We start from the raw sequence: 16,958 nt of genomic DNA, 5'->3' as shown, positions 1-16,958 counted from the left end.
TGATGTCCAGGATTCTCTGGTCTTGTGCTGTCTGTATATTAGTCTTTAGGTTCATCTTATATTCCCTTTTCAAAAAATTGAGGTGAAATTGACATAAAATTAACCATTTTAAAGAGAAGAATTCAATGGTATTTACTATGTTCACAATGTTGTGCAACCACGACCTCTGTACAGTTCTAAAACATTTCCAAAATAAAACCCAATACCCAGTAAGCAATTACTCTCCATTTCCTCCTCCCTCCAGCCCCTGGCAACCACTAGTCTTTAGTCTTTGCAGATTTACCTATTCTAGGTAATTCATATGAATAGAATCATACAACATGGGATCTTTTGTGTCTGGTTTCTTTCATTTAGCATAATGTTTTCCAGGTTCATCCACATTGTAGCTATATTCCCTTTTTGAACATGTTAGCTTGTTTCATTCGTGGAAGGGGCAATAAAGGTACTTTCATCCTTGGATGGATGAGTACTTAAGAGAGTTATTTCTGGGGCTGAGTGTAAGCTCAAAATGGAAGTCAAAGTATCAAAAGATGAAACTGTAGAGGAAAGAAATTAGAGCTGCTCATTTAGTTTGTTCCTTCTATCAGATTGTCCTTGTCTGATTTCTGTTCAATCCTTAGAGGGCTGTGGATTGTTTTGGATAGGGGGAAGTGTACAATGCCTGGCTTGCAGAAAGTACTCAATAAATACTATTATAAATGCAATATTATTAATTTGATTTCCTTATTGAATTCAGGATTTGTGGGAGAGACAGCAGAGGATAGTGTGGGGAGGCACTAGACCAGTCACCTGGATTCAAATCTCAGCTCCATCATTTGTTAGCCATGTGACTTTTGGCAGATGCTTAACTCCTCCATGCTTCAGTTGATATTTAATACAGCAATTAAGAGGATTATATAACTAAGGTAAAGCACTGAACACAATGCCTAGCATAAGCAAACCATTAGGATTTGAATAAATCATGTGGCTTCAAAATCTATTGCTTCAAAGATCTTTTCTTTGGCAAATTTCCCATAGCAAGTATATCTTTTTATTATATAAGATGAAAAACAGTCATTATAGCATCTGAACGTTTGAAGGCTCCACTCTGTACATGGAAGATTTGATGACCATAACTATTAAAATCTTAGTTCTGTCAACTTTTTTGTATTTTCTCCCTTTTAAGAGTATCAGGGAGAGAATCATGAATAATTTAAGGGATACTGTTGAGAGTATATACACTATCTTAAAAAGTATATATGAAAATAGAATTAAAAAAAAATTTTTTTAAAGATTTTTATTTGAGAGAGAGAGAGCACACGAGAAGGGGGAGGGTCAGGGGGAGAAGCAGACTCCCCCCTGAGCAGGGAGCCCGACGCGGGACTTGATCCAGGGACTCCAGGATCATGACCTGAGCCGAAGTCTGTCGCTCAACCAACTGAGCCACCCAGGCGCCCTGAAAATGGAATTTTTAAAAAGTTCTTTAAAAACATAAAGCACTAATTATCATCACCAATATTGATGGTAGGTGGCTAGGTTACAGTATGACTGGTTTTAGGTTTTGGAGAATCATTTTCTTTTGTAATCTGTCTGCCTGATTAAGCCACCACCCACATGGGATCCTTCTATAGAGAATGTTCATGATGGTAAGGACCATTATGCAATCCATGGAGTTCAAACAGGGCATATAAAATTTCTTTTCCAAACTACAGAAAAAAGAAGTGACATGCAACACTGTATCATATTCTTTTCAAGTCTGGATTCATACTTTGTTGCTTCTATGAAGTGATGCCCCTATATTCAAAATATCTCCTCTTCCCCAACCTAACATTTTAAGCTTAATTGTGGTACCTGCAGTTGTGACACTTAGGGATTTACCTGGATTTTTTATTTTTTTTTAAAGATTTATTTGTTTGACAGAGAGAGACACAGCGAGAGAGGGAACACAAGCAGGGGGAGTGGGAAGGAGAAGCAGGCTTCCCGCTGAGCAGGGAGCCTGATGCGGGGCTTGATCCCAGGACCCTGGGATCATGACCTGAGCCGAAGGCAGACACTTAACGACTGAGCCACCCAGGCACCCCTGTACCTGGATTTTAAAAAGCAATGTATCCATAGTGTTGGGAAAACTGGAGAGCAACATGCAAAAGAATGAAACTGGACCACTTTGTACACCATACAAAAAAATAAAGTCAAAATGGATTAAAGACCTAAATGTGGGACCTGAAACCATAAAAATCCTAGAAAACAGGCAGTAACTTCCTTGACACTGACCATAGCAACTTCTTTCTAGATATGTCTCCTGAGGCAAGGGAAACAAAAGCAAAAATAAACTATTGGGATTACATCAAAATAAGCTTCTGCATAGAGAAGGAAACAATCAACAAAACTAAAGGCAACTTACCAGAATGGGATGAGATATTTGCAAATGACATATCTGATAAAGAGTTAGCACCTAAAATACACAAAGAACTTATAAAACTCAACACCCAAAAAGTTAATAATCTAATTAAAAAACAGGCACAAGACATGAACAGACATTTTTCCAAAGAAGGCATATAGATGGCCAATAGAAACATGAAAAGATGCTCAACATCACTGATCACCAGGGAAATGCAAATCAAAGCTACACTGAGATACCACTCCACACCAGTCAGAATGGCTAAAATCAACAACACAAGCAACAAAAGGTGTTGGCAAGGATGTGGAGAAAAAGGAACCCTTTTGCACTGTTGATGGGAATCCAAACCGGTGCAGCTACTCTGGAGAACAGTATGGAGGTTCCTCACAAAGTTAAGAATAGAACTACCCTACACTTCAGCAATCACACTACTAGGTATTTATCTAAAAAATACAAAAGAAAAAAACATATATATATACACACATATATATATGATGGGATATTACTCAGCCATAAAAAATGAAATCTTGCCATTTGCAACAACACAGATAGAGCTAGAGATATTATGCTGAGCAGAATCAGTAAGAAAAAGACAAATAGCGTACAATTTCACTCATATGGGGAATTTAAGAAACAAATGAGCAAAGGGGAAAAAAAAAAGAGAAGCAAACCAAGAAACAGACTCTCAACTATAGAGAACAAACTGATGGTTACCAGAGGGGAGGTGGTGGGAGGATGGATTAAATAGGTGATGGGGATTAAGAAGTGCACTTGTTATGATGAGCAGCGGCTGATGTATGGAAGTGTTGAATCACGATGTTGTATACCTAAAACTAGTATTACACCGTACATTAACTGGAATTTAAATACAAACTTAAAAAAAGGGTGGCTGGGTGGCTCAGTTCGTTAAGCGACTGCCTTTGACTCAGGTCATGATCCTGGAGTCCCAGGATCGAGTCCCGCATTAGATTCCCTGCTCAGTCTGGGGAGTCTGCTTCTCCCTCTGACCCTCCCCCACCTCACGCTCTAATAAAATCTTTAAAAAAAAACTTAAAAAATAAGGGGCAATGTACCCCCTTTGAGATCTGTGGATGGAAATATTAACAGGGGGTAAGTGAAAGGGAACACAGAATTTTCTGGTATGTGTGAGAATTTTCAGGCATGGGCTGAACTTCCTGGCATGGTATTTTGTAGGTGGACATGCTGAACTTTCAGGCATGGTATTGTAGGTGGACATGCTGAACTTCCTGGTGGTGGGCAGACATGGGGGCAGACAGCAGTGCCAGTAACAGGAAGGTTCTAGGTCCCTGAAGCTGGGAAAAAGAAGGTACTAAGTAGGAAACAGATGAATGCAGGAAAGGTATGAAGGTCAGATTTCCTTTCCAGGAGCCATCCTTATTCTTTATACGTGTAAAGGACGCAAGATGTCTAGAGAACTGCATAAAATCAAGTCACTAGGATAAAACTTATTTCATTCTTTAATCTACTGGCTGTTACCTTCTTGAATATGGGTCCTCTCACACTGAAGATCTGAATACTGATTAAAAAAACTATTGTTAAGCCCACTGCAAGAAGGGAGACCTTAACATTTCATTCTCTAAAAGAGGCAGCAAATAATGAGTGTATAGGAATACAATAAACATATCTCAAAAAAGAATGATACAACTTTTATTTTCCATGGATTTTAAAGATACTTTTGCTACATAGTTATGTATTTTTATGAGATTATATTTTTTCATTTGTATGAAGTTCAACCTTATACAATTTTAAGGTGATATGTTTGGTAGTGTATAATCTTTAAAAAGTTTAGAGTTTTTGGAATGTACAGTATATGAGGTAAAATCAAGATTACATTAAAAATTGTTTTCTCCTCTGCACTGATTTTGCAGTGAGGCTCAAATGGCAAGTACACTATTAAATGACATTTACTATCAAAAATAGGAGTTCATTTGAGTTACTATGAAAAACATAAGCCACTGTAACTGCCACAGTGGCATATTTCACCATTTTAGACATTCAACTATATAGAAATCTCTGGGCTATTACACTCAAACTCATTTGTACTGCCAAATGTGGCACTTTTAAGAAGTTTCTAGAAAATAATTGCAATCACTGTTGTTTTGGGGGGAAGTTAGCCTATACATGAAATTAAATTTAAATAAAATGTAAACATACAGTATATTATAGTGACAGATCATTCTTACCACTCGGAAAGGCCAAGTTTATCCGTTTCTTTTTTGAACAAAGGTTACTGTTTTTTCTACAGCACAGATCATTTGACATAAAACAATTACAATACATGCCCATTCTAATATAAGAGAAATTCTTCAGAGATCTTCAAAGCACAAAACATACGTCCTTTTTTCAAAGACTGACAGAAGTGCTTAGTAATCACTAAAATGCTAACCCCAGCAACTAAAAATTAGTGATTCACTATCCTAAAATTCAAATAATAAATTAAAAAGGCTAGTTACAAGTGTTTTACAGATAACAGATGTGATAAAACAAGAATTTTAGATAGTTTCATTACAAACTGTATTATTACTGGCAGTCATCGACATCTATGCAAGATGTACAGTGTGATACTTGACAAAATTCAATCTGATCATCCAATAACTCACAAATGCAAGCTCACAAAACATTAATGAATTATGCAATTGCAAAGTGCTCTAATGCAACATTAACCACATGCAATCAACAATTTGGAACAGTATCCAGACAGACATTACATTAAACATTAGTTTTTCAAGAAAGAAAGCAGCTTGAAGTTTACTGGTGCAAATTAATTTTGTCTTCAGATTTGGTGCCCCAAACAAAAAGGTTAGGTTTGATTATGAATTCTGATGGTGATGGCAGTAGTTGTAGGAGAAGCAGCAAAACTTATGGGAGTTCTTCAAACTTAGCCTATTCCAGATAGATGGAGTGTGTGTGTGTGTGTGTGTGTGTGTGTGTGTGTGTGTGTATTTCTACACTTGGTATGTATAGTTTATATATATGCCATATATGTATATGCATGTCCTTATACACATACATATGGTTCAGAGGCTCATAAAAACCAAATTAAATAGGTTTGAAATTCAGAGCTGAGTATGATTGCTTTTAAAAAGTATAAAGCCCTCTATTTTTTCCATGTTCTCAAGACCTGAAGAGGTGCTTTTTGAGTAAACATTAAAATATTTTTAGGCCAAGTAAACTGTCTGTGCTTTCTTTAAGTGATTTATCTGTAAATTCATGAATATATACTTGTAATGAAGAACTCCACATTTATCAAATAAGAAGTTTCTTTTTTCATGCATATTCTTTCATCCAGTTTTTGTCTGCTAAGCCCCTCCAGTTATTCATCATAATCCCACTTACCAAATAATTAAGACAAATGAGGAGGTAGAAATATAGCACTAGATTGCTTTCACAGCATCAGACTTTAACATTTTTTTTTATAGCATGTTAGTGTAAATTTTAATCATTCTGAATTTTTCACTAGGTAATATCTTTAGAACAAACAGATCAGGTTGTCACTGTTACACTCATGCTGACTGGTCAAAATATCAATTATATATTGTTGCCTCTTAGAAAATTTGTTTTACAAGAAGGCATATTAAAAAAAAAAAAAAAGAAAAGGAAAGGAAAGAAAAAAGTCCCAACCAAACGAAAAACCAAAAATTGCTATTTCTGTGGCTTGCATTCTAATAAGGTGCAGCCTCTACCTAACGATATAAGCATTGAAAATGGCAAAAATGATGTATTATAGTCTCAATGCCAGTGCTAAATGCCACTGTTTTTGTAAAAGCAATACAGAAATAATTTTAGTACATGACAAAATAAAATGTAATACAGTATTAAAAATAAAGTTATATTTTCACTTGATTACAAAGTACTGAATGATAAAGGCAATCAAAATGGAAAAGAAAGCAAACAGCACGAGGATGACGGCGGCACACTGCTCGTCGCTCAGTGCCCGCCGGCTCCTTGTGCTTTCCACAGTGTCTCTGCTGGTGCTGGCTGGTGGGTCAGTCCTCTGAGAGATGAAGAGCACTGTTGTGCTGTAGGGACCTACGAGGTCCTGATGCCCGACAGGGTCTTGGCACTGGCGAATGGCACACACGCGGAAACGATATTCACAGTTCAGCTGAAGGCTTGAATACCGGAATGAAGAGTCAGGACCCTTGTAAATCTGTTAATAAGATAGTAGAAAAAGAATTATGTATGAAGGATAGGCAGAAAATCTGTTTTCCAACTGGCTAGTTTTAGAATTATTTTTGACATGGAAGCTTGTGAGTGCCACTGCTTTTGTCTTTTAAATGGCATTTTAAAAACACCTACCTTGACATCAAAGAGCTTATCTGCTGTATAAGGGCAGGAGAAATTGGAAAAGTGAGGATGTGAGATCTATCCTCACAGAACAAGCAAAATCAGCCCACAGGCATTTCCCTGGTTTTCTCAAATGTAAAGTCGAACTTTTGTGAAACCATTCCATGAAAAGAGAAACTACTTCTAATCACGCTTCTTCATTATATATAAATCTTCGTAAAACTGGTTTCTGTACAATTTCAAATATTTGCTGAAACAGTGAATGAATAAGGGGAGCTTTCTACAGTTGTCTATGGCAAATTATTTTATAAACTTTAAAGAAATCACTTAGAATCAGAGAGTTGGATCTTAAAATCCAACTCCTCTGCCCATCCCTTAGAAAGGAAATAACAAGAATGGAATTCCATGGATTTTCAAGAGTGCTAGTGATTAAGAGGAAATGTATCGGGGCTGGTCACTCCTGGTCCAAGCACTGCTCTGCCAGTTCACACTTCATGTTATCTTAGACCGATTACCTTTAGTACAATGAGAACAGTTATGTTGTATGGTAATTATGAGAATGAAATAAACTAATACTTGTTAAAGGACTTAACACAGTGCCCAGCACATGGCGACTGTTCAATATATGGAAGCTATGATTTCTGTTAATGAGTCCCTTCCCTCATTCTATAAATGAGAAAACTAAGGCTCATAGTGACTGTTCAATTGAGTTCTTCCAGCTAGTTGGTGGGCTGTAAGTGAGATCAACCCAAACCTGGGCTAGCCTTCTTTCAAGCAATTTTAGCTGCTTCAACCGTATCTGTGTTGTACATCTAAATTTTTACATACTGGTTTGCTCTTCAAGGAGCAAGGTTAAGAGCTTTGTCTCACTTTGTGTCTTCAGAACCCAGTATATAACTGATACTTAAGGCAACTAAATTAGTGAATTATTTTTTTTAGCATTTAAAAAAATTTTTTTAGATTTTATTTATTTGACAGAGAACACAAGCAGCGGGAGTGGCAGAGGGAGAAACAGGCCTCCCGCTGAGCAGGGAGCCTGATATGAAGCTTGATCCCAGGACTCTGGGATCATGACCTGAGCCGAAGGCAGACGTTTAAAGACTCAGCCACCCACACACCCCTAAATTAGTGAATTATTGACTAAGTATAGGTCAAAATGTGTGTCAGTGGATGCTGAAAATATATAAAGGAGCTTTTATTGAAGGAAGGAAGACTTACGATGAAACAAAGAAAATGGTAAATATGCATTAGTTCTGAGGATGCACACAAACGATACACGGAGTGGGAATGTAGTAATGTTCACATCTGGACCATGGTAAAAGCAGTGATATCAGTAAATTAGAAGACTGTATTAGAAAGCAGTGTGAAAGAGTACACAATGAATCCAAAATAGTAAAAATAAAAAAAATATGTATTTGTCATATGGATGTAATAGGTGATATTTGTCTTTAAAATTTTACTTTCCATTTGTCTTCAAATGGGCATGGTAACCTCAACAAATGGTATGAGGGTGATAGGTGAAGAGATCTGACAGAGGGTAGGAATATGTTCATAACACTAGTTGGAAATTTAGGTCTTATTCCACAGGGGCCACTTTAGGTGTGTGATATTTACAACAGTGTTTAAGGAATCCTGATCATAAAGCTGAATGAGGGATTGAGGGAGTTGGGCACGATAAGCACTCCTGCTGTATGAAAGCACAAGGCTATGAGGCTTTGGTATAGTTTTTATGGATCATTTCTAGAAATGATTTTTGTTTGAGTAAGTAGGCAGGCAAAAAAAAAAATTCTTTCAAGAGTTCAAAGCTTGGGGACCAAAAAAATGTTAGTATTTATGACACTGATGAAGTGAAGAGTTTGGAGAGGAGAGATTGGGAGGGAAGATAATGAGGTCAAGTTTTCAGTTTTGTGTTTCAGATGTTGGAAGGATATCTAAACAGGGAGACATCTTAGATAATTGTAGATATAGGACTGAAGAAAACAGATAAACTTGCTAAAGCTAATTTATAGAAATGTTCATATAGCTAAGTGAAGCTATTCAAAACAAGCCTCAAGCTTGAGATAAGGTGGTTAGGTCTGAGACTGAGAAATACCACCATTTCCACTCCTCCACTTCATACTGACAAGATAAAATTGTTGTGATCTTAGTAAACAGAAAAAGGCAAGTAAAACTCTAATACATTCATAATTTTTTGGCTTGTAGCTATTGCTCACAGATGACTTAGATAAATTACATATAAGTAAAACAAAATGAAAAATAAAACAGCTCTTTATATTTGCTATCAATCAACTATCCATTTATAGGCAGAGTATGGCAAATATCAATTAATGCAGATTTACAATTAAGAAAATGGCAGACAAGAGAGAGTACGGTTTTTATTTTGCATTTTATTTTATTTTTTTCATTTTTCATTTTAATGGAAAAATGCAGACTAAACTTAAGCTTGTGAAGTTTGTGCATGTTTAGCTGGCTAAGAACTTTGAAGTAGTACACCAGCTGCAACAGAATTTTATAGGAAAACTTTTAAAGAAAGTTTAGATTTTTATAAATTGGTATTTGTCCTCATTTTAGTTTTTTTTTTTTTAAAGATTGTATTTATGAGAGAAAGAGAGAAAGAGCATGAGCAGGAGGAGGGGCAGAGGGAGAGGGAGAAGCAGGCTTTCCACTGAGCAGGGAGCCCCATGCGGAACCCGATCCCAGGACCCTGGGATCATGACCTGAGCCGAAGGCAGACACTTAACGGACTGAGCCACCCAGGCGCCTTGTCCTTATTTTAGCTTTGTGAGTATGTCATAGCATGAAGAAAATAACAACTATAGAACAGGGGCCAATAAAAATGAAACCAGTATCCTACCTGTTTATCTCTCTCCATATCCACACATTCTAGAAACCTATTTGGTTGGCTAGATTAATTTACCAAGTAGTCATACAAAAATGCAAAATAGTCCTTTTTTATCTTTTAAGGATAAGTGAACATGTTCACTATCAAAGATAACCACTTTTGAAGTTGTCATTACAAAGGAACAAATTCTGTTGAACTATTTCTACTTTCTGTGTATGTTTCACATCCACAATCTGATTTTACATTGAGTAGTATGCACTATATATATTATTTACAGCAGTTGGTTTAAGAATGATTTTAACAGTATGTTACGTGCAGACTTGTTTGTAGCTTTTAAGGTTTATTTTGCATCTGATTTCATTTAAAAGTAATTATTCATTATGACATATAATGAAAGGCATATCTTGTTATATAATATATATAATATGGCACATATGGTCATATATCATCCTTCTGTAATTTATGGATATATTATTGCAAATACTAATTTCATAGTGATCAATACATGAAGAGAACAGTAAAAAACCCTGAAAACAACGGAATGTAGACAAATAGCCACATGGCTCTTGTCTATACCATTCCTCTCCTCTATTAATGTTGAGGGAGTTATAAGTGAACTTGGAATTTTAGAGCAGCTCTTAGGTTTACTGTGCATAAGCACCACTTAGAACTTAAAAAAAAAATGAAAACAATCATGGGTCCTGTTCTTAGACATTCAGGTTCATTAGGTCTGCAGGCCACTCAGAGGGGCACTGCTTTTGGGAATCTAAGTTCAGAAGTTTTAAGGAAAAAAAAAAAGTTGTATAGAATCCACCAAGCCACTGTCCTCGTACCCATTCTCTGACACTGCCAACAGTACTGATTTTTGATGGGGTATCAAACTCTCCCTTACCCAATCCTTGTACTTGGAGAAGCTTGCCTCATTATTAACTGCAGAGGAGGCCTCTAAATCCTGAAATAGTCATTGGTTCAGGGATGGCTTTGCAGTCTAAGTGCTTTCTCTTCCCTGAATGTGAATGAGTGAGAATCAATTCCTCACGGCTAAGGGCAGTCACTGAAGACTGTTGAGAAAAACCATGCCCCTGACAACTTCACTGAGCTTCTGAATCAAGCCATCTTGAAGTCTGCTTACCTTCAGGCTTCTCCCTAAGAGGATTTACACTTAATTGTGCTAGTCTGAGTTGGTTTTTATGGTACTTGCAACATAATGAGCTGTGACACAGAAGTGCCTTAGGTACAGACTCCCAGATGGGATCAGCTTTGAAAATCGCTTTATTGTTCCCCAATATTTTTTTACCTTGTTATACTACTTGAAATGGCATATTGGTAAAAAAGTACTTGCTTTTAAAAATGTATACACTTCCCCGAGGGGATTACAGAACCAGAAGACACTTACCTTGGGTATGAATTTTCCCATGCAAATTAGTCTCTCCTAACGCCAATAAGGTCAGCTATACTTTGTATATGGGAGCTACGATGTGTCAGGGAGGCAAGAGTCAGAAGGAGAGTGTGATTTTAGAGAATGAGGGCAATTTTAGGTGAGGTGCTACAGAACGGGGCACAGGGCAGTGAGAAGGCAGCTAAGAATTTTCTCAAAAGCTGACCAAAAAGGGACGAAGAAAGGGAAGAATACAAAGAAATCAATTTGTTTCTACTTTTCCCTTCTATGTCCCTCTAAGTTTGGTCCAGGGTCGTGAGTACTTGTTGCTGCCAGGGGAATTTGTTTCCAGAACCCTAATCCCAGCAACATTACAGGTTAAACAGGTTTTTATAGGCTAGTTTAAGAAACTCAACCACCAACTTATAAGTAATAATTGCTTCTTAAAAACATCAGCCATTCCTACTGCTATGGAATACAGACCTACAGGACCCGGCTTCCTTAACTACACACTTCATTCTTAAGTCTTACTCCAGTCACACTTCAGAGTTTATGGCTCCTTCTCAGCTCACCAGTGCCACCATGTCCCCCTCCTCCCATCCTCACTTAAATGGCACTCCTTTTAGAAAACATTCCAAAGTCCAGCTGGAATAAATCATTCTTTTTTATAAAGTAGGGTTTTATCTTTATTATGATCTTTTGTTTGGCTATATAAAATGTCACGATTATAAAATTTCTGCTTGCTTAATTCTCAACAACTTTTTGAAATCAGAACAGTAACCTATTAATATTGTAGCCCCCCATAATTCTTTATACATGGTATTTAATACATGTGTGCTGAGTATTAAATAAATATTAAGGAAAATATTAAATTCCATGAATGAAACTGAACTCTTAAAAAAACAACCTTCAAACTTTTGGAGTATAACTTGCCAATAAATTGTAAAATTTTATGAACATTTAAGAGATTTAGATGGGGCGCCTGGGTGGCTCAGTCGGCTAAGCGACTGCCTTCGGCTCGTGTTATGATCCTGGAGTCCTGGGATCGAGTTCCGCATCGGGCTCCCTGCTCAGCGAGGAGCCTGCTTCTCCCTCTAACCCTCCCCCCTCATGTACTCTCTCTCTCTCATTCTCACTCTCTCAAAATAAATCTTTAAAAAAAAAGAGAGAGATTTAGATGAGCAAATATACTATGAGGTTCTAAGGAAATCAGTATTTTAAATTTTATGGCATGCTTACAATCTTAAGTAAGTGAAAGTGATGACAGGGCTAATTTAGCTTTCAGGTTTTATAAATTAGAATTAGCATTGCTGTTTCATGTAGTGATACGTTTATTAAAATTCATACACTACTCAAATGTGGGGTCCCTATTTCCTTTAAACATGTAATGCAATTACATTTTTTTTAATATTAATTTTGCTTCCTCCTTGGAAGGAAACCTGCTTATCTGTAAATTATATTCAAACCTGATTATCATGTCAATTTGCAGATGGCTTAATGAAGAAAAACAATCACTGCCAAATTTAATCTCTTTGGAGCCTTTTGTAATTTCACTTAAGAAATAACACTTCCAGGGACGCCTGGGTGGCTCAGTTGGTTAAGTGTTTGCCTTTGGCTCAGGTCATGATCCCAGGGTACTGGGATCAAGTCCTGCATCGGGCTTCTTGCTTGGCAGGGAGCCTGCTTCTCCCTCTGCCTGCCACTCCCCCAGCTTGTGCTCTCTCTCTCTGACAAATAAATAAAATCCTTAAAAAAAAAAAAGAAAAAAGAAATAACACTTCCATACTTAACAAAACTTGAAAGAAAAAATTATATCTATATTGAAAAATCTTCTATTATTAATAGCTATAAAAGCATGAGACTGAAATAAAACAGATCAATGACTGAGTTCCTAGTGGGAAAAGAAAATACAAGATGCACAAAGGAAAACAACCCAGCTTAAAAGCACTCAAAATCAAGAAGGCTGACAGAAATAAGGGACAATCAGATGAAATGCTTATAGAAATTAGGCTTCTGAGTTGCATAAAAACAACTTTATAAAAGATACAGTGAACACTGGTAGCTCCCCACTTGATCTCACTGCTATTCACCCTCTACCAGAAAGCCATCTCTGAAATTTTTCAGCCAGGTAGGTGACACTTCTGCTAGGCTTCCATAAGGACTATTATCATATTTACAACACTACATTATAATTATGATCATTACTATTATTGTGAAAACTTCCTTAATGTTCTCTGCTTCTACCTGTGTCCCATTCTAGCCAAAATGACCGTGTGTCTGATCTTGTGACTACTCTGGTCAAAATCCGCTACTCATTTTACATGGAGTAAAAAAGTCACAGTGTGGCCTATAATGCCCTACATGACCTTCATACCACTCATAGATTCTCTTTACCATTAACTACTTGACTTTATCTACTATTTTTCCCATTGCTCACATAACCCCATATTGGCCTCCTTGTTGTTCATTAAATTTAACACTCATGCTCCTACCTCAGGGCCTTTGCACCTATTGCTTCCTCTTCCTGGAACACTGTTGTCCCCATATTCACCTCCTTTGGGTCTCTGATTGTTACCTGACTGCCCTGTATGAAATAGCACTAGCTGTTTCTCCTCCCAGGACTGCCTATTCCTTTTACCCAGTTTTATTTATTCTCCACTTACACTTATCACTATCATATGATATACTAATGTATTTATTTGCTTTTAGTATCTTTTTCTACTGAATATAAGTGCCATAGAGGCAAGAACTTTTTGTTCAGTGTTATATATCCTGAGTGCCTGGCACATAGTTTAATAAATTGTCAAATGAACGAATAATCTGTTAAATATATAGTTTGTACTTAAAAGATTTTGAATTCTGAGATACTGTGTAGTTACTAATCTTTGGAACACAGTAAGTACTAAATAAATGTTTTTGAATTAGGAATATAAAGATAGTCAAATCTTGCATTGCAAGCACCTAAAAATGAGAAAGATAAAAATAAGTATCCACAGAATTACATCTTTGCACATACCTGTTTAAAGTCTGAATCTTTTCCCAACATAACTTGAAGACTGTAAATAACTGGATCACCTTTCATTGGCTGTAAACATTCCCATGTAACTTCACAAATGTGATCATTTATTTTCTCTATTTTGGGGGCTGTAGAGAACAAATACAAATAAAATCTGCTCTACTTGATTTTTAACTTGGCACATCACACAGACACTTGTTTTAATCAAAATCAACAAACCTTTAAAACTCAGTTATATACCTGAATTTATGAAATTTACAGAGACATGGTTAATGGTTCATTCTTATTATCTCCAGGCCATATAATCTATAGGTGCTACCATGGCCAGATTGACTAAAAGATCTGTCAAGGTAAGCACTGTTTTCATTGAGTTAAAAAGCCAATAGAGGGGTTATGTCAGTTCTAAAACATTAATGGTGCTCCTAAGAGCATACCTAGAATATGAAATTCTGTAATTTAAGAAATCTCCTAAATTGAAAAATAAGTTGAAAAATACCCCTCATTGCTTGATATAAAACTGCTTCACTCAATGGTAGGGAACAAGGGGTTAAAATCAGCACTATTCATAAGACTAAGAAACATTAAACTGGATGACAAAACAGAAAAAGGACTCAGTAAAACTCCATCAACATTATTAGAAAGATATTAAAGAACAGTTCTGCTAACTGTGGATCTGCTTAACAAATGACACATTCAGGTACACGATCCAGGACATTGTACTAGAAGTCTCTGTGATTTGTCCTCAGTGTGAGGAATGTTAGTGATTTTGGCTAAATATACAAAGTGCAATCCTTGCCAGGGTCATTTTAAAATAAGAACCCCTCTAAAATTAATATTAAAGATATTTGTATATAGAAATGTGGAATGTGTATGCAAATTTGATTAAAAAATTCAACTTAACTAAGAATGTATTTATGTTTTCCTTAACAGGCAACCTGGCGTTCTCCCTGAAATCCAAATGAATGAAATATTAACAACTCAAAATAATTCAAGTTTGTGATTTCTTATAGGGTCATTTGCTGTTGACCCTATAAGAAATGACCAGCAAATGACCCTATAAGAAAACCAGCATTATCTATTCAATTTAGTATTTTTATGTTAGATTATTAAAAAGGTTAGTGACAAAATCCAGTACTTGTCTGAGTATCAGTGTGCTAGATAAAACAGCTTTTATTATTGAGTGAAACTCTCAATAGGTGGGCTTGTCTATATAATTTCTTTTCTATAACTTAAATGTTGGACATATACTGGATGATAAACTGTAGTAACAACACATAAAGCTATTTGTGAAGATGCACTTAAAATTTATTATTAAAGAAAATAACTTAAGGATGTATAACTTACCTTTCAAGGCAGCTGGGACAGATTTTGGAGTAGTAAAAATATATTCTTGGGAAAGAGGACCTTCCCCTGATTCATTACAAGCTTGAATACAGAATTTATAGGATGTTGACTCATTAAGTCTTTGTACTTTGTATGTATGACATGGACCTCTGTATAAGGATACAAACCTAAAATGGAAATGATCCTTATTAAAAATAAACCTTGACTACTTTATGAAAAATATTTAAAAACTACTAAAAAAGTACAGTTGGGACATTATTTAGAAATATAAGTTACTCTTAGAATTTAATGCCAGGAATGCTTTGTCATTCTAAATAAGTCTTTATTTTTTTCATCAGATGATGAAAATCACAGGATTGGTAAATTACCTAATTTGACATGTTTCCTGAAAAATTACTGCTGAATTTTGTGTCCAATCATAGTAACTTTTCAGGCTTCTGGTACAGCTTTGTTTCTGACTGCTATCATTTAATGTCCATACATTTTTTTAAATTAACATATAATGTATTTGTTTCAGGGGTACAGGTCTGTGATTCATCAGACTTACACAATTCACAGTGCTCACCATAGCACATACCCTCCCCAATGTCCATCTCCCAGCCACCCCCCCATCCCTCCCATCCCCCTCCACTCCACACATTTTTAAAAATACTCAGAATACCATAATTTTCATCAGCGTCTTAGGCATACAATTTATTATAAAAAAAAGAGAACCCTCAATTTCCAGGCATAATTTTAGCTGATTTGGTGATGTCTTCTAGAGATTTACACAGCAGTATGAAAGAATGTGTAATTAGCCATAAATTATCCACCTGAACTGTTCGATGGAAAGTTTGATATCATATATGTCATATGTTATACATAAGTTAGTTCAATTTCTCCAATATCATATATGTCATACATAAGTTAGTTCAATTTCCCCAATACTTTTGATTGGCTATTTTAAATTTTTTGGAAATTGGGGAATGAGTAATGGAATGAATGCTCACATAGTTCTAATAGTCTGAAAACTGTACTAAGGTTAAAAATGAAAAAATAGTTAATGACCTGAAGTAACAGTATTTCCAAGAAGCAGTAATTAGATAAGCCCTGCCTTTTTAATCTCCCCATTTTTTTTTAAAGGATAGGGAACAAAAGACTTTCAACCACTACTGAAAAAGCTGAACAATGACAAAATCTGCAGTCAGCAAAGAGCTGAAATAGCATTCAGACACTATCCCACAGCAAATGAAAACAGTTGTGAAAAATCAAAGGGAAAGAGTATAACTAAAGGTATTATTACAGATTTATTAAATTTAGATAGTAAACTTACAATATCATAGAAAGTTTTAATTTCTTTATTTTCCACAGCCAGTACCTTACAATTCTCTAGATGACAGCTAAATATTAATTAAGCTTAATGTTCTAGCCTACTAACATGATCTATATTAAATGGAATCTTTATTCTATTACATTTCAATCAAACATGAATTAGACCCATTTCCAGTAAACCTTCTTGCATTACCCCAAATGTAAACCCTACAAAGGGGATGAAAATAACTTACAGAATTAATTCACTCAATGATAATAACATGTATTAAAGATAAATAGCTATACCAAAAATCTGTAGCAAGGCAAAGAACCTCTTTTTAGAGATAAGGCTTTACAAAGTGAACATAAAATTCTGCCAAAAACAAAGCCTAATATTCATAAA

General features: G+C 35.8%; 1 protein-coding gene across 6 annotated transcripts in view; it reads right to left on the bottom strand.

Moving 5' to 3' along the window:
• Positions 1-4,638: 4,638 nt before the first annotated feature.
• Positions 4,639-16,958, bottom strand: part of FNDC3A (fibronectin type III domain containing 3A) — a 155,186-nt gene continuing 142,866 nt past the window's right edge. For all 6 annotated transcript variants that reach the window (XM_027590846.2, XM_027590847.2, XM_027590849.2 and 3 more), the window contains 3 exons: positions 15,266-15,432; positions 13,922-14,049; positions 4,639-6,548 (listed from right to left, as the gene is read on the bottom strand). In XM_027590846.2, coding sequence (XP_027446647.1) covers positions 6,234-6,548; positions 13,922-14,049; positions 15,266-15,432 — 610 coding nt within the window. In that variant the 3' untranslated portion in view covers positions 4,639-6,233. The remainder of the gene's footprint in view (positions 6,549-13,921; positions 14,050-15,265; positions 15,433-16,958) is intronic.

Source organism: Zalophus californianus, chromosome 3 (genome assembly GCF_009762305.2).
Source record: "Zalophus californianus isolate mZalCal1 chromosome 3, mZalCal1.pri.v2, whole genome shotgun sequence".
Lineage (NCBI taxonomy): Eukaryota > Metazoa > Chordata > Mammalia > Carnivora > Otariidae > Zalophus > Zalophus californianus.
The sequence above is the reverse complement of the archived record's forward strand: the minus strand, read 5'-3'. Positions and strand labels throughout refer to the sequence as shown.